The sequence below is a fragment of the Tenebrio molitor genome, chromosome 4, assembly GCF_963966145.1.
Source record: "Tenebrio molitor chromosome 4, icTenMoli1.1, whole genome shotgun sequence".
Taxonomy (NCBI): Eukaryota; Metazoa; Arthropoda; class Insecta; order Coleoptera; family Tenebrionidae; genus Tenebrio; species Tenebrio molitor.
Window position 1 is genome coordinate 27,965,267 of NC_091049.1, and position 23,334 is coordinate 27,988,600.

The 23,334-nt window shown below is 34.6% G+C and overlaps 2 protein-coding genes and 1 long non-coding RNA gene across 3 annotated transcripts in view; 1 reads left to right on the forward strand and 2 right to left on the reverse strand.

The window, feature by feature from the left end:
- Window positions 1-23,334, forward strand: part of LOC138127863 (ly6/PLAUR domain-containing protein 6B-like) — a 161,443-nt gene that overhangs the window by 110,890 nt on the left and 27,219 nt on the right. The window lies entirely within an intron of this gene.
- Window positions 1-23,334, reverse strand: part of LOC138127864 (uncharacterized) — a 131,745-nt gene that overhangs the window by 46,083 nt on the left and 62,328 nt on the right. The window lies entirely within an intron of this gene.
- LOC138129535 (tyrosine recombinase XerC-like) lies at window positions 5,280-6,419 on the reverse strand. Its single transcript, XM_069045847.1, has 2 exons — window positions 5,935-6,419; window positions 5,280-5,881 (listed from the first exon to the last, which is right to left on the reverse strand). The coding sequence occupies exons 1-2, from the start codon at window positions 6,373-6,375 to the stop codon at window positions 5,336-5,338; spliced, it is 987 nt and encodes a 328-aa protein (XP_068901948.1). The 5' UTR covers window positions 6,376-6,419; the 3' UTR covers window positions 5,280-5,335.

Consider the following 23,334-nt stretch of genomic DNA (forward strand, 5'->3'; position numbering starts at 1 on the left):
CGTTAAGCATGTACATTTGAAATTTGATGTGTTGTGTGACATAAATGACTTGATAGCCGTGTGCTACCATCGCAAGACCTGCTAAATACATCGACATTTTGAAAATGAAAACCCAAAAACTCGCTTGACGGGGACACCACTTGTCGAAAATGTGTTGAACAAAAATCTCTTCGCTGTCGTTGTCACGTGAGGACATCATTTGGGTGACATACAGCAGAGGTAGAGCTGTGTTGATCCCGACGAACGTGTGAATCTTCCTCGATTCACTTAGGATTCTCAGTTTGACGTCGTTTCCGGCCGAACTGATGTCCCACAAGGTTATAACGGTCATAATATCATCCACCAAGTGGTTTTTGAGCAAGAGAACGGCGAACGCAAAGTTGGCCTGAAATTATTTCTTGCATTCAAGTGTGACACTTGTCGGTGCAAATTACAAAACACGTTAGCAAGAAGAGTGGTCCGAATTTAATCAGGTCTTCCATGTTAGGTGTTTGAAAGAAGTAATAAAGCCGAAGGAGTAAGAGTGTCGAGTGGGTGATGAGCGTTAGCTTCAGCAAGCGTTTGACAAATGTGAATTGGAAAATGCTGCTGCCGATCACACGGAGCGGTTTTAGGCAGTCATCTGAAAATATTCCACAAGAATTTGTTTATTTATATTTAACAAACTTACAATTCATTCGTTTTGGATTCATCATTTAATTTCAAAGAAACAGTCTTCAACAAACGACCACAACCAACTGTCGAAATTGATTCTACTTCGGAACTATTATTCGTAATTGTCTCCTAACTTGATTAATCAATACACAATAATGAACCAGTCGAGTCTTTCACTATTTATCGATGTTTCGTCAGTCAGTGCTCTATTATGGAAATTAGATTTATTCTTAAGTACATAACATTTTTGGTTTACAATACAAAAATTTCCGATAATAATGCGGAATCTGGAAAAGTGCCCCGAATGCTTGTAGCGTTTCCATGTCGAATAGCAAGGGAAATCCTCTCGAAAAGGAATTTTAAATCGCCTTGTTCCGCAATAAGTCAGTTTCCGATGACATTAATGAAATCGATGGCTTCCTTGCACCAAGGGCCTAAGGTTTCAAAGGCTAAACCTTTAAATACATAATTTGACGAAATAATTGAACTATATTTGCTATGTTTTCGTTTGCAAACCATTTCAGAGACAAGACCTGAAACTTCAGAACTTTTCAAAACGTAACTGCCTGCAAGTGTATCTATCTACGATGGTAACGTTCCAAACTAATGGATGACCTTTAATCCATGGTACTAAAGTCATCCCATCTGGGCGTTTTCCATCATCCTGAGACAGTCCGTTTGGTTCTAAAGTTGAATTAACATGAATAGAAGTCAAAGACCGGTTGATAATAGAATTAATTTCAGTGTGTTTGGAAAATCTACCACTGCTTTTGGAACAACTTAGACCGTGAATGCCAATTTCGTCAACTTTCGCATTGCATTTGCAAATATGAGGTGTACAAAGATTACAACCCAATCTTAAACCAATACAAACTTGGAAGGAAGTGTTATCTAAAAGAGTACCAATATTAGGAGAAGGTATTGCATGTAACTAAGATCCTGATTCTCTGCATTGCAAAGCCTTAAAACGAGCCATGTCTCTAGGTGAATAAAAAATTAAGTCATTGGCAATTATTCGTTTGATATTGATATTATCCCAATTCTTCTGAAATTGTGGGATTTTTGGTCTTTCGTTCTCTTTTTCTACATCACAGACTGCTAAAGCTTCATCATAATGGTGAATAATAAGCTCCTTATCTTTTGAATTTAGTAATAGAGAAACAAGCTTTTCAACACCATGAATTGAAGATAGGAAAGCAGGGAGTCAAATAGCGGAAATGCAGTCCACCAAATCTTATCGGTAAAGTGGACTGACACATTGTAAATCAGTTAAACGTAAATTAACTATTCTTTCCAAAGAAGACTTTAAAGAAGAATCAATTGAATTACCATAATTAGAAAATTTCTAAAATTGAGTTGTTCTTAATAAAAAATTAAATTTTGGTACGAAACGACAGTTCTTGGTTAAAATATAAGCCACGTATCTGCTAAGCAATTTAGCTTTGTTTAAAAGATTTTCAACTCTAATTATAGTTTTTTTGACAGTGTTTTTGACACCTTGGTCAAAGATTGGAGAGCCTAAAAGAGATAAACTTCCTCGGTCACAAATTTTAATACCAGGTGCTAAATTTTGAAATTCCTGTATGACTTTTAAATCCGTGTCTCCAGAACAGCAAAAGATCTCGCATTTGTTAAAGTTTAATTCAAAACCAATTTTTCTAAATAAATTGATAACTTTCTTAAAGTCGGACAAAACTACTTTTGGGTAATCAGCTAAGGTTCCATCATCTAAATACCAAATATTCAGTTGAGAAACTAAAGATAAAATAATTGGTTGAATGGCAAGACTAAAAATCATAGCACCGCAAGGATTTCCTTGCTGAGGTCCAACAGAAGAACAAATTAAATGATCACCGAAAAATAAAGTTGAAGAATTCCTATAGCATTGATAAAGATAAGGGTAAAGAAGTGGAGTATGACGTTGCACTTTATTTAGAATACAATCCCGTTCGACTGAGTTAAAGGCGTTTTGGTTTGTTTTTTACGAAGAATTTTGCCACGGTTTTGGTCATTATTCACAAAGATTCGTGTGGTATGAATTGCTGCTTCGCGTCCTAGCTTAGTTGCCACTCCAAGTTGGTGTGGAAAAAAATGCGAATTTACAAATTTACGACTTTGAAAACAGGCTAGCTTTGAAGTCAATCTTCGGTTCCTGTAGCGATCGGTCTAATCCCTCCATCTTTCTTATGAAGGGCACATAAAGTAGCACCATATAATAAATGAAAAATTTCTGAAGGAAGTTGGCCAGACAATAAAAAAGTTTTGTTGAACCTCTTAGTCCCTGCTTACCTGCTTCACCCGTTGACAAAGATAAAATATCTTTCAAGTATTGTGGTTCATGCCATCTAAACCTGGTGAAGAACCGTTAGGAAAGGGATTGATAGCTTCTCGAACGTTTTGATCATTGACTATTAAAGAAAAGTCTTCCGGTTTGAAAGCGTCTGGGAAAAAAAAGTTCGCGAGATGGTGAGAGATGTTTTTTTTTTATTCTTCAGCAACATCTTGATTGCATGAAGCTACTGAGTCATCCGAAGACAAAAAATTAACAGCTCCTTTGATATCAATATCGGCTACTTGTGCTTCCACTTTCATAGCTAGTGATAAATGTGGACGTTTCTTAGAAGCCGTTCGTATTTGAGGAACTTCAAAATTGGAAAGATTTTCTTTTATATGCTTATTCAATGACTTAACAGATTTCTCTGCTACATTGAAAGCTCTATAGGAGAAAAGCAAAAGATTCTCAAAAGAAGAGATTGATTTGGTCGAAAGACAATTATTAATAGAGCTTAATTTATATGCAGCTAGATGTCTACAAGCTTTTGGTAATCTTCTAATAGTTGGTAACTAATTTTGAAATTCCTTTATGACTTTTAAATCTGTGTCTCCAGAACAGCTAAAGATCTCGCATTTGTTATAGTTTAATTCAAGACCAATTTTTCTGGATAAATTGATAACTTTCTAATGTGATCCCACGAGATTTGTTAAGTTTGTTACGTACTAGGGATGAAAAACCATAACATCTATTTTATTTTACATATTTATTGGATCAGTTTGAAACAAATAGTGTTGACGTGTTAAACAATCAACGAATTTATCGTTCTGAAAGAGAAAAGCAGATCCGCATTCGAATTAAAACCTTTTATGGTTTTATTGCCTGCAATTCATAAGTGACAATCTGTATGTCTTGTGTTGTTTCGAGGAGCGGCTGTGAATTAGTCGCACAGGACAAAAGTGAAGCACGACGGAATTCTGAATAAATCAATGGCAGAAAACAGAAGAACGTCGGACCCACACGCGACCCTTGTGGTGTTCCAGACATTACGCGAATGAAAACCTACAACTTATTGAAACTAATCCTTCTATTGTTCTGTCTTGATTGTTACATCAAACAATTTTCTGTAAATTCTTTTAAATAGGCAACAATTTTTCTTAATTTTGCAAAATGCAATTTTACTTTCAGTTTTAGCCTAAATCTTCTGTGCATGATTTTAAATACTAGTGTACATACCTAACTATCTTAAATAGGAGAAAGTTTCAAAAACATCAAAGACGTATGTGCCTATTTCTTAGGTAAGAAACGAATCCATTTGGAGTAGTCTGTGCATCATTGAACGTATGTCTGTTTTAAGTTCTATTGTATGCGACGTTTATAAGGATCGACAGAGCAGAGTAGACAGCCTTGAATATCTGTGAAGATAAACACAATGAAAATTGTCCAGAAAAAGTTCCAAAATATGACTCACAAACATCAATAGTTTAAAGTTTACGATGAAACCTTCAGAAAATTTCGCTTGGATGGGATTGGCGGCATTCATCAGAATCAGAACCAATTTCTTTCTGTTTTTGATGTTCCAGTTATACCAGTTCGTTGTCACTAATTTTAAAAACATAGTCTCCGACTGCAAACATGATTTTACATTGGATTCTGGACAGTGCGTTAGCTTACCTGGTCCTCTAAAGATTTTGCAGTTGCAATTAGACTTGGTAGAAAAGACAGCCAGGGCTATCACAAAAGAATGCCACAAAATCACTTCCTACAATGTACAAAATTATATTGTTTTCTGTCGGAACGAATTAGTGCTTTATCAAGTTATAAAACGACATAAATATAGTAAATTAGAAGATGGAGTTAGATTAAAATGAGATGATGCTGCCTTCATGATGATCCAGTAGAAGAGTAATTGATGACAACTTATTTGCAAAAATGAAAGTACGATGCTTATGCCAATAACCACTAATGGTAAATGGTATTATAAGATTTTCCATCAACATCAACAGGTTATTTTTCCAACTACAGACAAGAAATGTATACATTATTGTAATGTCATTGACAATGGTAATTTCTTGAACGACTACAATATGGATAATTTTAGATACCAAAGTGAACAACAATTAGTGATATGATAATAAAAGTCGACGAGAAAAAGTGTGGAAACAATAATTGTTACAAAAGTTTTTATCTACTTTCATACTGTAATGTGCCATATTTCACAATTTTTTTAAGTGTCGTAATGGCAGTTTTTACGGCACTAGTGCGGTAATAAAGCACTAGTGCAGTAAAGAGACTAAATTTTGCAAACTTTACAACTATTTATTAACATAAATTACACAGTTTGAGACATTTTCAATATTGACCCCAGACGCTGTCCCCAAGTTAATGCTGGGCTTTTCCACCATGACGTTACTTGTTGAACGTAGAGTACCTATCTGAAGAGCCCATTATTTTCATTGCAATTATTTTCTTATTTTGAACTGATGTTTCAACATATCCCTCTGCAACATTGTCAGACTTCCAGCCTCCATGACGCTTGAGAGTATGCACATCTGCCCCTGCATCTGCCAATAATGATGCTGAGGATCTCCGAAAACAATGTCCTGTATAGTTTGCTGGTTCAGATAATCCTAATGCAGTAGCGACTTTCTTTGGAATTCCTCCGATTGTATTCACTCCAACAGGCTGCTGGGTACATTTACCTCCCCTGTAGGTAAGAAAAAATCTATCGTGCTTGGTCTGACTGGGACGCGAATCCATATATTTTCGAAATAAATGCAAACAACTTATTCCCTGAATATTTCCGTCTGTTATGGCAAATTCCCGTGTAATTTTAGTTTTTGTATTCGGTAAGGTGATCCAGATAAATTCTTCTTTATCTTGAACGTCTCGTCTCATCAAATTTGTGATCTCCTCGCGTCGACAAGCACCAAAAATTCCAAATATCAAAACGACCTGAAAGCATAATACGTTTAAGATTGTTTTTTATTATCTCAGCTCCAATTCACCTTCATAAATAAGAAATCTTTATCATTCATTTCCTTAAGAAATTGGTGTATCTCCTCTTTGCAAAAAATGCACGATTTTTTAGGTCGGTATCCTTCTGATTTCCTCTTCAAGAAAGCCACAACCTGATGATATTGACTAATGTCAATCTTTATCTTAATCGACACCATCGTCCGCAACATAGAATACTGGCACCATAAGGAGGATCGTTTTAACTTCTCTGATTGTTCCGCAAAATAGGCAAGGACCACCTTTTCAGAGACTTCACGAATTTTCTTGATTTCCATCCATTCTTCAAAATATTTGTACACTATCTCATACCGCTCTTTGGATTTGGCAGGAATTAATGTATCTATAGCAGATTGAGCAGCCAATTCTATATCAGAAGGCAAATTTTCCTCTGAATCACTCATTTTTGCACTGACACTGCAACTTGCTTTCATTGGAACACTTTTGAAAAAAGTAAACAACTTCGTAACCACGGTTATTAGATATAGTTGAATTTTTTTAATAAACAATTGTCAAAACGTTGTCTTGTTGGTATGAGCCAAACTGTGATTTTCATGATAATACGATTGGTCACATTGAGTGTCAACATTTTTTTATGTAACTGAGCCTGCGCCCTAACGAGCGAGAGTTTATTTCAAATTCGAAAAGGTTCCTCCTGATTTCTCATTAAATTTGTTTCGAAAATGAATTCACGGAAGAAAGGTACGGGAAGTGAAGTGAACATAACCTTAACCATGATTTGTTGTCAAATTGTTATATAGCTGGTCCATATGTCCAAATTTTAGGGTGGTACAGTATGGTTTTTTACTTCATTTTGACACTGACAATTGTTTATTAAAAAAAATTCACTATAGATTAGCCGCCCTATTATACCTGTCGAAATTGCTTCTGCTTCGGAAATATTATTCGTAATTATTCCTAATTTGATCGATCAATACACCTAATAATGCTTCTTGGTAATGTAAATAAAAATTAGATATAGAAAACCCAACCAATTCCACAAGACTAACTGTGTCATTTCTTCGTATTCTTACGAAACTCTCATGGGCAATTTTTTTTTCCTTTTTCAACAATATTGAAATTTCTGCCACTGTATATCTTCAAATTGTTTTCAATAAATTTCACTTTTCTACTAAAGAACGCCCACTTTTGACACATTTCAAAATGCTGCTTGGCAACGTTTCATCAATTGTTTTAAAAGGTGACAGCTCAAATACCTTCAAAATTTAGATCACATTTTTAACAACAAAATCTGATCTTTTCGTTGGGTCACAGGAGTGATTTAGTTAATTGTTTGTGTAGACACCTATTCTTTAATATTTAACTGCGCTTAATTTTTCAATAAAGGAAACATGTGTTAAAATTACATTTTTTAACTTGAGGTAATTCGTTGTTATTAATTGAATCTTCACCGCCCAAAATACCTGCATTTTAAATTTCATAAAAATTCGTTGGCAAATAACCGAGATATTAGGCTCGAGTGTCTTAGGTGAGACACCTTGTATATAGGGTGCATCTGAAATACGTGTCTTAATTTTAACTAGTTTAAGAACTCGCCAATTTATGAAACTTTTTTCTATAACGTTTTGCGAAATTCGCAAAAGTTTTCCCCTAATTTTTACTAAACGAGTCGTTTTGTGTGATTAACTGATTAACTAGTCTCAAGTGGAAATTTTAATTGATTGTTGTACACTTTATATTAGTTGTCATTCTAAAATTGAATGTAAAATTTTTGGAATCAAGAATTATCAGACACCGTCCTGATCATTGCATTAGGAAATTGCAAAAGGTGTATGATGAGGAGGCAGCTGCCTACTCGGAAATGGTTCTCTACAAATCCTTGCAACCTCTCGGCTATTGATCTTAGTACCACCATGTGCGTTTTCCTTTCACCTAATTGTTTTTACGTTGTTTGTCGATTATCTCGCAAGCTAAGAGTTTTTGGCCCCATATGTATTGATAGTTTTATGCAAATTTTTAATCAAAGAATCAGCCCTGAAAGTTTTGGGTTGAGTTTTGACACACCTGTATATGTCGGAAAAGTATTGAACAAACTTTCGAAAAAAACTTATTAGAGAATTGAGAGCACATAATTCTACTTCGGAAGCATTATTGACAGTTGTTTTGCAATTGGACCAATCAACATATTATTTCAAAATGATTCTTGTTAATGTGGACGTAATTCCAAATCGATATTGCTTGATTAGCAAATCGGTAAACAGGACTGGTGGGAGAAAAACGTTTTACTGTTTCCGATGTTTGGAACAGCGAAATGAAAATTTCATCTTAGCATGAGTCATGTTTAACCTTTTAATCTAAGAAGAAACTATAAATATTTTCCGGAAGTTTTTATTTCTAATATAATACGACAAGATAAATTTGGGACTAGGGGTCTCAAAAATAAAACATCACTTTTGTTTTAAGTACAATATTTATTTGGTTAATTTGAAATAAATAGTGTTGGGGTGTTAAACAATCTGAAGGAGCAATTGTTTCTAATAACCAAAGGTCACTGCCTACTTGGTTTCATGTTCGTTTATGTTTAATGTATTAAAACAAAAAAAATTAATTTAATGTTCACACAAAAATATTGTACGACCCACTCGCGTGGAGACATCTTCCGCTCATTAGCGCATTAATTAAAGGTGCTTTAAAAAAATGCGCTCATGCGGGAACATCGTCTTCCCGCACTTGGTTCGTAAATAACTATAGTATAGTATATATATAGTATCATGGCAATTCGTATACACTTTGGTGTTTATAAGGCCGTCTCACTTGAAATTTTTGACATTTCTAATCGGTCCCAATTCGCGTACATTAAAACTCTATTAATATTTAATTAGATGGCGCTGTTCAAACTAAAGAATGTTTTTACCTGCCACAGGTGTAACATCAAGATAATAATAATATAACAACACGAGCCTATTCGAATGCAACGTTGTGTCAAAATTTCCCAGCAATCGGCGAAGAACTTTCGGAGATCTTAGATTTTGAACGAACGAACACTTACATTTTTATTTATATAGATTTTAGCCTAATTGTTCTGTGCAGATTTTAAAACACATTCTAATACTAATTACGTAACTATCTTAAGTAAGAAAAATGCATGTGCCTATTTCTTAGGTAATAAAATCCGTGTTGGCAAATTTTGAGTAGTTTGTTCATCATTTGTTTCAATTTCTATTGTATGCGACTCTTACAAGGATCGACATGACAGAGTAAAGAGCCTGGAATATCTGTGAAGTTAAACACAATGACCATTGACGAGAAAAAGTTTCAAAATGTGACTCACAAACATCAGTAGTTTAAAGTTTACGATAAAACCTTCCGAAAATTTCACTTGGATTGGATTGGCGGCATTCATCAGAATCAGAACAAACTTCTTTCTGTTTCTGGTGTTCCAATTGTACCAATTCGTTGTGACTAATCTTAGTAACATATTTTCCGACTGCAAAAATAATTTTATCTCAGATTCTGAACTGTGCGTTAGTTTACCTCGTCTTCTAAATATTGTCCAGCTGCAATTAGACTTAACATGATAGACAGTATAGCAACGGCTGCCACGAAAGAACGCCACAAAATTACCTCCTACAATTTGTCAAAATGTAATCAGCTGTAAGGAGAAATCTATCTTCTTTGCTTGTCAATTTCTTACTGATTTTGCGAACGTTGCGGTTAAATATTTATTATGATGACTACTTACTTGCAAAAATGAAAGTACAATACTTATGCCAGCAACGATTCCAATAATGACAAAGGGTATTATAAAATTACTCATCAGCATCAAAGAGTTACTTTTCCATCTACAAACAAGAAATATATACATTACACTAAACAAATTTCAAACCCCATTAACATTTTAGATGACAAAGTGAACAAGAATTATTGATGTAAAGAAAGGAGAAAAGAAAAAGTGTTTTACTAAAGCATTACCGAATAAGATCGCAGTGTCTGTCTATTATCATCTTCAGCTTCGTCTCAATTTGTTTTTGATAAACTTCATTACGAATGAGATTCTCCGAATCCTCAGCATCACTACCCAGTCTCTCGAGGAGTACGTTAAGCATGTATATTTGAAATTTGATGTGTTGTGTGCAATAGATGACTTGATAGCTGTGTGCTACCATCGCAAGACCCGCTAAATACATCGTCATTTTGAAAATGAGAACCCAAAATTTCGCTTGACGGGGACACCACTTGTCGAAAATGTGTTGAACAAAAATCTCTTCGCTGTCGTTGTCAGGTGAAGATATCATTTGGGTGACAAACAGCAGAGGTAGAGCTGTGTTGATCACGACGAACGTGTTAATCTTCCTCGATTCACTTAGAATTCTCAGTTTGACGTCGTTTCCGGCAGAACTGATGTCCCACAAGTCTATAACGGTCATAACATCATCGACCATATGGTTTTTGAGCAAGAGAACGGTGAACGCAAAGTTGGCCTGAAATCATTTCTTGCATAAAAATACGACACTTGTCGGTGCAAATTACAAAACACGTTAGCAAGAAGAGTGGACCGTATTTAATCAGGTCTTCGATGTTAGGTGTTTGAAAGAAGTAATAAAGCCGAAGGAGTAAGAGTGTCGAGTGGGTGATGAGCGTCAGCTTCAGCAAGCGTTTGACAAATGTGAATTGGTAAATACTGCTGCCAATCACACGGAGCGGTTTTAGGCAGTCATCTGAAAATATTCCACAAGAATTTGTTTATTTATATTTAACAAACTTACAATTCATTCGTTTTGGATTCATCATTTAATTTCAAAGAAACAGTCTTCAACAAACGACCACAACCAACTGTCGAAATTGATTCTACTTCGGAACTATTATTCGTAATTGTCTCCTAACTTGATTAATCAATACACAATAATGAACCAGTCGAGTCTTTCACTATTTATCGAAGTTTCGTCAGTCAGTGCTCTATTATGGAAATTAGATTTATTCTTAAGTACATAACATTTTTGGTTTACAATACAAAAATTTCCGATAATAATGCGGAATCTGGAAAAATGCCCCGAATGCTTGTAGCGTTTCCATGTCGAATAGCAAGGAAAATCCTCTCGAAAAGGAATTTTAAATCGCCTTGTTCCGCAATAAGTCAGTTTCCGATGACATTAATGAAATCGATGGCTTCCTTGCACCAAGGGCCTAAGGTTTCAAAGGCTAAACCTTTAAATACAAAATTTGACGAAATAATTGAACCATATTTGCTATGTTTTCGTTTGCAAACCATTTCAGAGACAAGACCTGAAACTTCAGAACTTTTCAAAACGTAACTGCCTGCAAGTGTATGTATCTACGATGGTAACGTTCCAAACTAATGGTTGACCTTTAATCCATGGTATTAAAGTCATCCCATCTGGGCGTTTTCCATCATCCTGAGACAGTCCGTTTAGTTCTAAAGTTGAATTAACATGAATAGAAGTCAAAGACCGGTTGATAACAGAATTAATTTCAGTGTGTTTGGAAAATCTACCACTGCTTTTGGAACAACTTAGACCGTGGATGCCAATTTCGTCAACTTTCGCATTGCATTTGCAAATATGAGGTGTACAAAGATTACAACCCAATCTTAAACCAATACAAACTTGGAAGGAAGTGTTATCTAAAAGAGTACCAATATTAGGAGAAGGTATTGCATGTAACTAAGATCCTGATTCTCTGCATTGCAAAGCCTTAAAACGAGCCATGTCTCTAGGTGAATAAAAAATTAAGTCATTGGCAATTATTCGTTTGATATTGATATTATACCAATTCTTCTGAAATTGTGGGTTTGTTGGTCTTTCGTCCTCATTTTCTCAGACTGCTGAAGCTTCATCATAATGGTAAATAATAAGCTCATTATCCTTTGAATTTAGTAATAAAGAAACAAACTTTTTAACACCATGAATTGAAGATAGGAAAGAAGGAAGGTAAATTTCGGAAATGTGGCGAATTCCCAGTCCACTAAATCTAATCGATAAAGTGGACTGTCACAATTGTAAATCAGTTAAACGTAAATTAAGTACTGAAACGTTTCGACTTCCTTCACTTTTCCTCGATGAAACTTTCCTCCCTCATTTGGTGTATTATTGGTTGCCGCATTCTCTCGGATGAAATTTTTGCGGAAAAATACTAAACAAAAATAATGAAAAAAAAAATTTTTATTGATCCTACGTTGTGTTTTATTTTTCAGTTTGTTTAATTAGGTTCTAACGAGAGACCGTATCTTCGGAAGGTTTTTTTTGTAAATAGAATTAAAACGATTGAGCACACTTCACTTAAATTTTATTTAACAAATAATCGGGTATGGTGGTGTTTGGTCCCAACAAATGATAGTAATAAATAAATGAATTGAATGACAGAAGTTTGTGGAAATTAGACCCAATGAGATTTGACTCGCGGCCCACGAATTGAGATCTGACTCATGAATAAATGACTAAGCTGGGCAAATACAGAAGTCTCTGGCGCGAATAGCATTATACGAGTTTGAGATGCGAACTATGTGATCTGATTTAGATTTGAATTATCTCCCCAATTAACTTGAACCCGACGCGATGCCCTGCAACCTCTCAGGCTAGCCTGGTCTAATAAAGGGTAAAATAAAAGGGGCAAAGGTTCTAACAGACTTACAAGGGTACCTCTCTACGCGTCAGCTGTACCTAAAGGGTCACTATCCACCTAAATTTGGCGATGGCTCTTTGTGCTCTAGGCCGGACTCTAGAAAGTCCCAAAGCGACGAATAATGAATTAAGATGTCCGTTTTTTTAATAATAATTTAAACTTGTCGAGAGCACGTTTCCCCAATCGGTAAATGCAAGAAGATCATATACTTCGCGATAAAGAATTTAATTCAGGATTCTAAAGAGTCACGTGGTCATGAAAAGCTCAAAGAAAATAATATAATCTTTACTTTAGAACGGTAAAGAACTAAATGCTGTTTGACTAATTAAATCACGACTACAAATAATGTACAAGAATTAGAGAAATAATGTACCTTGTAAATGTAAAGCATGTGGTCACAAAATGGCTGCTGGAAGTACTGAACGTACCTTCGGCCACTTTGGAGATCAAACCCCGAGTGAATCAAAAAAGCCCCGTTTCCCGTTCCGCATTCGGTTTTATCATTTCTGGCGCACCCAACTTTCGCAACCCCTACTTGACCAAAGTGACCAATCAGCTCGGTTCTACTTTACGCCGATCACGACACCCTTTCGATATCTCTAGAACTTTTGAAATTACAGTTTCCGCTTTCCACCATTATTTTAAATGTTTAAATTTAGACTTTTGTTAGGACCAGACCGAATGTACATAATTTGTTGTTGAATTAGAACTCTGAAAAAGAACACTAAATTACTGACTCTATACAATAATAAACCTCAACATCAAGAAACAAACACAATTAAAAATGGAACAAACAGAGTTAAAATGAAACAAACAGAATTAAAAATGAAACAAATTAACATTATTTTGAAACCTAAATTGGGCTTGAAACGCTGTTACGTAAGTGTCATGTCATGCAACTAAATTACGTTGATCTGCTACTTCTGAAAATTGTTCTACATTGGTTTGATTCCACAAAAACTTTCTAATTAATAATTACTTCGTAATTTCGTTCTCTGTCTCTCACTCACACCTCTGATTTCTACGACTACCTGGCTTTACCGTTACCCTGTTGTCTCTGTTTTCTACCGACTCCCTTTCTACTTTGCTTTGTTAATTTTCTAACCAAAAGTGCAAACGATTCTAGTTATTTTCTACGATAAAGCGCTCTGTTTCTAATTTGCAATTCTCGCCCTTTAATTACAAATATGCCACAAATTTGAGAATGATAAAAAAAAGTAAATTAACCCAATGAACATTGATTTGGTGGTTCTCTCAACTGGACTCCCCAAATTGTCGAACGAGTAAATTTTGCAATGTTTTTTTCCCATGAAAACTGTGATCTTTGTGTTGTGTTCGGACAGGACCCCTACCTGCATTTTCAAAGAAAGGTTGGCAGATTTCACTTGAGGACTGTGGTACCGACACGGCATCAATAAAATTTACAACTGACCAGCATTTACGTCGCAAATGAACGGTATTTAAAATATTTCCTGTGAAATTATTTTAAAATTAAAATTCTTAATTTATCGAACCGATTCGGACCGTTACTGTCCTCTTCCTAAAGAAGACTTTAAAGATGAATCAACTGAATTAACATAATTAGAAAATTTCCAAAAAGGAGTTGTTCTTAATAAAAAATGAAATTTTGTTATGAAAAGACAGTTCTTGATTAAATTATAAACCACGTGCCTGCTAAGTATTTCAGCTTTGTTTAAAAAAATTTCAACTCTAATTATAGTTTTTTCGACAGTGTTTTTGAAACCTTGGTCAAAGATTGGAGAGCCTAAAAGAGATAAACATCCTCGGTCACAAATTTTAATACCTGGTGCTAAATTTTGAAATTCCTGTATGACTTTTAAATCTGTGTCTCCAGAACAGCAAAAGATCTCGCATTTGTTAAAGTTTAATTCAAAACCAATTTTTCTAAATAAATTGATAACTTTCTTAAAGTCGGACAAAACTAGTTTTGGGTAATCAGCTAAGGTTCCATCATCTAAATAATAAATATACAGTTGAGAATCCAAAGATAAAATAATTGGTTGAATGGCAAGACTAAAAATCATAGCACCCCAAGGATTTCCTTGCTGGGGTCCAACAGAAGAAGAAATCAAATGATCACCGAAAAATAAAGTTGAAGAATTCCTATAGCATTGATAAAGATAAGGGTAAAGAAGTGGGGTATGACGTTGCACTTTTTTTAGAATACAATCCCGTTCGACTGAGTTAAAGGCGTTTTGGTTTGTTTTTTAAGAAGAATTTTGCCACAGTTTTGGTCATTATTCACAAAGATTCGTGTGGTATGAATTGCTGCTTCGCATCCTAGCTTAGTTGCCACTCCAAGTTGGTGTGGAAAAAAATGCGAATTTACAAATTTACGACTTTGAAAACAGGCTAGCTTTGAAGTCAATCTTCGGTTCCTGTAGCGATCGGTCTAATCCCTCCATCTTTCTTACGAAGGGCACATAAAGTCGCAGCATATAATAAATGAAAAATTTCTGAAGGAAGTTGGCCAGACAATAAAAAAGTTTTGTTGAACCTCTTAGTCCCTGCTTACCTGCTTCACCCGTTGACAAAGATAAAATATCTCTCAAGTATTGTGGTTTCATGCCATCTAAACCTGGTGAAGAACCGTCAGGAAAGGGATTGATAGCTTCTCGAACGTTTTGATCATTGACTATTAAAGAAAAGTCTCCCGGTTTGAAAGAGTCTGGGAAAAAAAAGTTCGTGAGATGGTAAGAGATGTTTTTTTTTTATTCTTCAGCAACATCTTGATTGCATGAAGCTACTGAGTCATCCGAAGACAAAAAATTAACAGCTGCTTTGATATCAATATCGGCTACTTTTGCTTCCACTTTCATAGCTAGTGATAAATGTGGACGTTTCTTAGAAGCGGTTCGTATTTGAGGAACTTCAAAATTGGAAAGATTTTCTTTTATATGCTTATTCAATGACTTAACAGATTTCTCTGCTACATTGAAAGCTCTATAGGAGAAAAGATTCTCAAAAGAAGAGATTGATTTGGTCGAAAGACAATTATTATTGGAGCTTAATTTATATGCAGCTAGATGTCTACAAGCTTTTGGTAATCTTCTAATAGTTGGTAACTGAAGTTTTAAATTAAAAAGCAATTTTGTGATTGAATCGGTTGAAAAAAAAAGTAGAAGAAGTTGATAAGTTATTATCGATGTTATACTTATCTACGTGAATTTTCAATCTGTAATTATCTTTAAAAGATTTTCCAGGACATAGAATACAAGGTAATCTTTGAGATCAACTCGAATTTTATCTCCCTCCACCACCCGGCGGCACGGCAATTGTGCCGGAGTACATACACTATTACGGATATTACTATCAAGTAATAGTGCAGTGCTTATCAACATAATTACCGACGTCTCGCCTCCACATTTTGACTTTGTTGTGTTTTTATATTATGTTCTGTGTCAATATTAAGGAACTTCCTCACGATTTGACATGAGTATAATAATATACTTTTTTGAATTTCAACTACCAATGTGTTTAAAAAGAGATTGCGGTACTATTCACGTTGCTGAAATTATAAGTGGTAATACCGAAATATTTTCTAAACACCAAAGATTTGTCATAGCAGCGGAGAGCTCTAAATATTTATTCATTTTTGTGTTACATGTCTGTGTTATATTGTGTGAATTTGGAACAGCTATATCTAAAAGATATGCTTGCTTTGGTAGTTTATTTTAAATAATAATGTCTGGTCTGTTATGCTGAATATGAATGTTGGAAAAGTATTGAACAAACGTTCGAATAAAACTTATTAGAGAATTGAGAGCACATAATTCTACTTCGGAAGCATTATTGACAGTTGTTTTGCAATTGGACCAATCAACATATTATTTCAAAATGATTGTTGTTAATGTGGACGTAATTCCAAATCGATATTGCTTGATTAGAAAATCGGTAAACAGGACTCGGGGGGAGAAAAACGTTTTACTGTTTCCGATGTTCGGAACAGCGAGAAAATTTCATCTTAGCATGAGCTATGTTTAACATTTTAATCTAAGAAGAAACTATAAATGTTTTCCGAAACTTTTTATTTCTAATGTCACTCGACGAGATATATTTATTTGAGACTAGGGGTGTCAAAAATAAAACATCACTTTTGTTTTAAGTACAATGTTTATTTGGTTAATTTGAAATAAATAGTGTTGAAGGGTTAAACAATCTGAAGGAGAAAACACGTTTAAGCAATTGTTTCTAATAACCAAAGGTTACTGCCTACTTGGTTTTATGTTAGTTTACGTTTAATGAATTAAAACAAAAAAATTTAATTTAATGTTCGTACAAAAAATATTGTACGAGCCACTTGCGTGAAGACATCTTCTGCTCATTCGCGCATTAATTAAAGGCACTCGCTCCTTCGGCGCTCGTACTTTAAAAAAATTCGCTCATACGGGAACATCATCTTCCCGCACTTGGTTCGTAAATAACTATAGTATCATGGCAACTTCATTCGTATACACTTTGGTGTTTATAAGGCCGTCTCACTTGAAATTTTTTATATTTCAAATCGGTCCCAATCGCGTACATTCAAACTCGATTTTAATATTTAAATAGATGGAGCATGTTTTTACCTGTCACAGGTGTAACATCAAGATAATAATATTATAACAACACGAGCCTATTCGAATGCAACGTTGTGTCAAAATTTCAAAGCAATCGGTGAAGAATTTTCGGAAATCTTAGATTTTGAACAAACGAACACTTACATTTTTATTTATATAGATTTTATCCTAATTGTTCTGTGCAGATTTTAAAACACATTCTAATACTAATTACGTAACTATCTTAAGTAGGAAAAATGCATGTGCCTATTTCTAAGGTAATAACATCCGTTCGCAAATTGATCCATTTTGAGTAATAGTTTGTTCATCATTTGTTTGAATTTCTACTGTATGCGTCTCTTACAAGGATCGACATAATAGAGTAAAGAGCCTGGAATATCTGTGAAGTTAAACACAATGAAATTGTCCAGAAAACGTTCCAAAATGTGACTCACAAACATCAATAGTTTAAAATTTACGATGAAACCTTCCGAAAATTTCGCTTGGATAGGATTGGCGGCATTCATCAGAATCAGAACCAATGTCTTTCTGTTTCTGGTGTTCCAATTATACCAATTCGTTGTGACTAATCTTAGTAACATATTTTCCGACTGCAAAAATAATTTTACCTCAGATTCTGAACTGTGCGTTAGTTTACCTCGTCTTCTAAATATTGTCCAGCTGTAATTATACTTAACATGATAGACATTATAGCAACGGCTGCCACGAAAGAACGCCACAAAATTACCTCCTACAATTTGTAAAATTTTTGTCAAAATCTAATCAGCTGTAAGGAGAAATCTATCTTCGTTGTTTGTCAATTTCTTACTGATTTTGCAAACGTTGTGGTTAAATATTTATTATGATGACTACTTACTTGCAAAAATGAAAGTACAATACTTATGCCAGCAATGATTCCAACAATGACAAAGGGTACTATAAAATTACTCATCAGCATCAAAGCGTTACTTTTCCATCTACAAATAAGAAATACATACATTACACTAAACAAATTTCCAACCACATTAACATTTTAGATAACAAAGTGAACAACAATTATTGATAAAAAGAAAGTAGAAGAGAAAAAGTGTTTTTTAAAAGCATTACCGAAAAAGATCGCAGTGTCTCTCTATTATTATCTTCAGCTTAGACTCAATTTGTTTTTGATAAACTTCATTACGAATGAGATTCTCCGAATCCTCAGCATCACTACCTAGTCTCTCGACGAGTACGTTAAGCATGTATATTTGAAATTTGATGTGTTGTGTGCAATAGATGACTTGATAGCCGTGTGCTACCATCGCAAGACCCGCTAAATACATGGTCATTTTGAAAATGAAAACCCAAAAATTCGCTTGACGGGGACACAACTTGTCGAAAATGTGTTGAACAAAAATCGTTTCGCTGTCGTTGTCAGGTGAAGACATCATTTGGGTAACAAACAGCAGAGGTAGAGCTGTGTTGATCACGACGAACGTGTTAATCTTCCTCGATTCACTTAGAATTCTCAGTTTGACGTCGTTTCCGGCAGAACTGATGTCCCACAAGTCTATAACGGTCATAACATCATCGACCATATGGTTTTTGAGCAAGAGAACGGTGAACGCAAAGTTGGCCTGAAATCATTTCTTGCATAAAAATATGACACTTGTCGGTGCAAATTACAAAACACGTTAGCAAGAAGAGTGGACCGTATTTAATGAGGTCTTCGATGTTAGGTGTTTGAAAGAAGTAATAAAGCCGAAGGAGTAAGAGTGTCGAGTGGGTGATGAGCGTTAGCTTCAGCAAGCGTTTGACAAATGTGAATTGGTAAATACTGCTGCCAATCACACGGAGTGGTTTTAGGCAGTCATCTGAAAATATTCCACAAGAATTTGTTTATTCATTTTTGTTAAACTTACAGTTCATTCGATTTGGATTAATCATTTTATTTCAAAGAAACAGTCTCCAACGAAGACACCACGACCAACTGCCGAAATATATTCTACCTCGGAACTATTACTCATAATTGTCTCCTAATTTGATTTAATCAATACACTTAATAATGAACCAGTCGAGTCTTTTACTGTTTATCGAAGTTTCGTCAGTCAGTGCTCTATTATGGAAATTAGATTTATTCGCATGTACATAATATTTTTGGTTTACAAAACAAAAATTTCCGATAATAATGCGGAATTTGGAATAGTGCCCCGAATGCTTGCAGCGTTTCCACGTTGAATAGCAAGGGAAATCTTCTCGAAAAGGATTTCCAATGACATTAATGAAATCGATGGCTTCTTTGCACCAAGGGCCTAAGGTTTCAAAGGCTAAACCTTTAAATATGTAATTTGACGAAAAAGTTAAACTATATTTGCTATGTTTGCGTTTGCCAACCATTTCAGCGGCAAGACCTGAAACTTCAGAAGTTTTCAAAACGTAACTGTCTGCAAGTGTATCTACAATAGCTAAAGGTTGGCTTTTAATCCATGGTATTAAATTCATCCCATCTGGGTGTTTTCCATCATCCCGAGACAGTTCGTTTGGTTCTAAAGTTGAATTAACATGAATAGAAGTCAAAGACCGGTTGATAATAGAATTAATTTCAGAGCGTCTGGAAAATGTACCACTGCTTTTTGAACAACTTAGACCGTGGATACCAATTTCGTCAATTTTCGCATTGCATTTGCAAATACGAGGTGCACAAAGATTACAACCCAATCTTAAACCAATACAAACTTGGAAGGAAGTGTTATCTGAAAGATTACCAATATTAGGAGAAGGAATTGCATCTAACCAAGATTCTGATTTTCCGCATTGCAAAGCCTTAAAACGAGCCAAGTCTCTAGGTGAATTAAAAATTAAGTCATTGGCAATTATTCGTTTGATATATTGATTCTAAACCCTCCACCACCCGGCGCCGGCGGCACGGCAATTTTGCCGAAGTACATACACTATTACGGATATTACTATCAAGTAATAGTACAGTGCTAATCAACATAATTACCGACGTCTCCCCTCCACATTTTGACTATGTTGTGTTTTTATATTATGTTCTGTGTCAATGTTAAGGAACTTCCTCACGATATGACATGAGTATAATAATATATCTTTTTGAATTTCAACAACCAATGTGTTCCCTAATTCCAGTTTTTTAAAATCTTTAAAAAGAGATTGCGGTACTATTCCCGTTGCTGAAATTATAAGTGGTAAAATCGAAATTTTTTCTAAACACCAAAGATTTCTCATAGCAACGAAGAGCTCCAAATGTTTATTAATTTTTGTGTTATATGTCTGTCTTATACTGTTTGAATTTGGAACAGCTATATCTAAAAGATATGCTTGCTTTTGTTGTTTATTTAAAATAATAATGTCTGGTCTGTTATGCTGAATATGAATGTCAGTTAAAACTGTTCGATCAAAATATAATTTGTAATTGTCATTTTCCAAACAACTTTCTGGTGTATAAGTATAATGTGGTTGTGTATTCTTTAATAAATTGAATTTAACAGCTAAATTTATGTGCATAATTCTGGCGAATATATCATGATCATGACGTTTCTTATATTCGCTTTGAGCCAAAACGGTGCAAGAAGGAATGATGTGTTCAATGGTTTCCCCAATTATGATTATTATTGTTAACGTGAACAATCAAGAGTTATGTTGGAAAAAAATCTGTAAACAGCAACTATTTAGTGATTCAGGTGATCGGAACGGGGTAATAAAACTTTTAATCTTTGCCTGAGGTGGCAATCTTATTTTTCTCAAAAAACAGAAATGATATTTTCTTTCGAATGTGATTCCACGAGATAATTTTGTGACTAGGGATGAAAAACCATAACATCAATTTTATTTTACAATATTTATTTGATCAGATTTAAACAAATAGTGTTAACGTGTTAAACAATCAATATATCGTTCTGAAAGAGAAAAACAGATCCGCATTTGAATCAAAACCTTTTATGGTTTTATTGCCAACATCCTACAATTCATAAATGACAATCTGTATGTTTTGTGTTGTTTCGAGAAACAGGTTTGAATCAGTCGCGCAGAACAAAAGTGGAGCACGACGGAATTCTGAATAGATCAATGGGAGAAGACAGAAGAACGTCGGACCCACACGCGACCCTTGTGGTACTCCACACATTACGCGAATGAAAACCTACAAATTATTGAAGCTAATCCTTCTATTGTTCCGTCTTCATTGTTACATCAAACAATCTTCTGTAAATTGTTAAAAAATAGGCAACCATTTTTCTGAATTTTGCAAAATGCAATTTCACTTTCAATTTTAGCCTAAATCTACTGTGCATGATTTTCAAATACATTCTAATACTAGTGTACCTAACTATCTTAAATAGGAAAAAATTTCAAAAACATCAAAGACGTATGTGCCTATTTGTTGGGTAAGAAACGAATCCATTTGGAGTAGTCTGTGCATCATTGAACGTATGTCTGTTTTAAGTTCTATTGTATGCGATTTTTACAAGGATCGACAGAGCAGAGTAGAGAGCCTTGAATATCTGTGAAGACAAACACAATGAAAATTGTCCAGAAAAAGTTCCAAAATGTGACTCACAAACATCAATAGTTTAAAGTTTACGATGAAACCTTCCGAAAATCTCGCTTGGATGGGATTGGCGGCATTCATCAGAATCAGAACCAATGTCTTTCTGTTTCTAGTGTTCCAATTATACCAATTCGTTGTCACTAATTTTAGAAACATTGTCTCCAACTGCAAACATGATTTTACATTGCGTTCTCAACAGGTCGTTACTTTACCTCGTCCTCTAAAGATTGTGCAGCTGCAATTAGACTTAACATGGTAGAAAAGACAGCAAGGGCTATCACAAAAAAATGCCACAAAATCACTTCCTACAATGTACAAAATTAGCAAGAATAAATGATAATCAACACAATCAAAATGTAATCAGCTGCAAAGTGAAATCTGTACTCAGAATCATGCCAATTTATTAATGAATTTGCAAACGTTAGAGTCAAAGAAAAAATAGTTATATAAAATTTCTTCATACTAAATTAGTTAATGTCTTACGTACTAAAAATGCTAATTTTCAATATAAAAATATACATACGGCCTATATTGATGAAGACCGCACTAGTGCTTTATTAAGATTTAAAACGCCATAAAATAAATAAGTAGATGGAATCACAATGAATGAGATGATAAGGCCTTCATCATGAATGAGTAAAACTTACTTGCAAAAATGAAAGTACAATGCTTATGCCAATAACGATACCACCAATGGTAAATGGTATTATAAAATTACTCATCAGCATCAAAGTGTTGTTTTTCCATCTACAAACAAGAAATAATAACATTATTTTGATGTCATTCACAATGGTGATTTCTTTGAGTGACAAGAAATAAATAATCGTAGTATTGATTTTACGAAAGTAGCTCAAACAAACTGATTCACATGATGTGATAGAAACAAAGTTGTCGCATAAAATTTTCCAATAAATTAGTTTAGTGTTATAGGAGTTGCACAAGACAGTCTTTTGGTTTAAGCGTTTAAGGCACGACGAGCCCAGCGGGGAACGGGTTCCACAACATGTCTTGTGACAGTAAGTTAACAACGAAACCGACAAAACCGAGTAAACCAAATGAAAGGAAACGAATATTTGACAGTTAAATTTACCTAACCAAATTGTTTTATTTGCAAGTGTTGCATCGTTTACTTCTGGTAGTGGTTTTTTGGCGAGAAAGTAAAAATATGAACGTTGACGGAGTCGATAGCGACAGTGAAATTGACGAAGCGATGGCTGATACGCCGCCGGACATTGCAGACGAAGCAAGCGCTGCAAAACAAGACTTGCTTCCGAAAAAATCTGGAGACCTGTATAACATTGAAAATGTCAACCATAAAGTCCAAGATTTATATTTCTTCGCTTTTTATGAAAAGAAAGCAAGTAAGACTTTCACTGTATTTGCAGATTGATTAACGAGGGGTTAATCAAGCAAATAAGTGCAGAAAATAGACTTTCATAACGTGTTGTACAAACTATTTTTTTGCATATCTAAAAAAGTTGAGAAATTTGGTCTAAAAAGATTTATGAAAAATTACAAAAATAATAGGTATGCTTTAACAATCATCTCCAAGGAGACGGAATAAAATGGTGCAAAAAAGTGCTACTTTCACTACGATTTTTCGTGCAAAAAAGTGCTACTTTCACTACGATTTTGCGTGTAAAACAGTGCCACTTTCATTACGATATGCAAAAAAATATTATGCACTT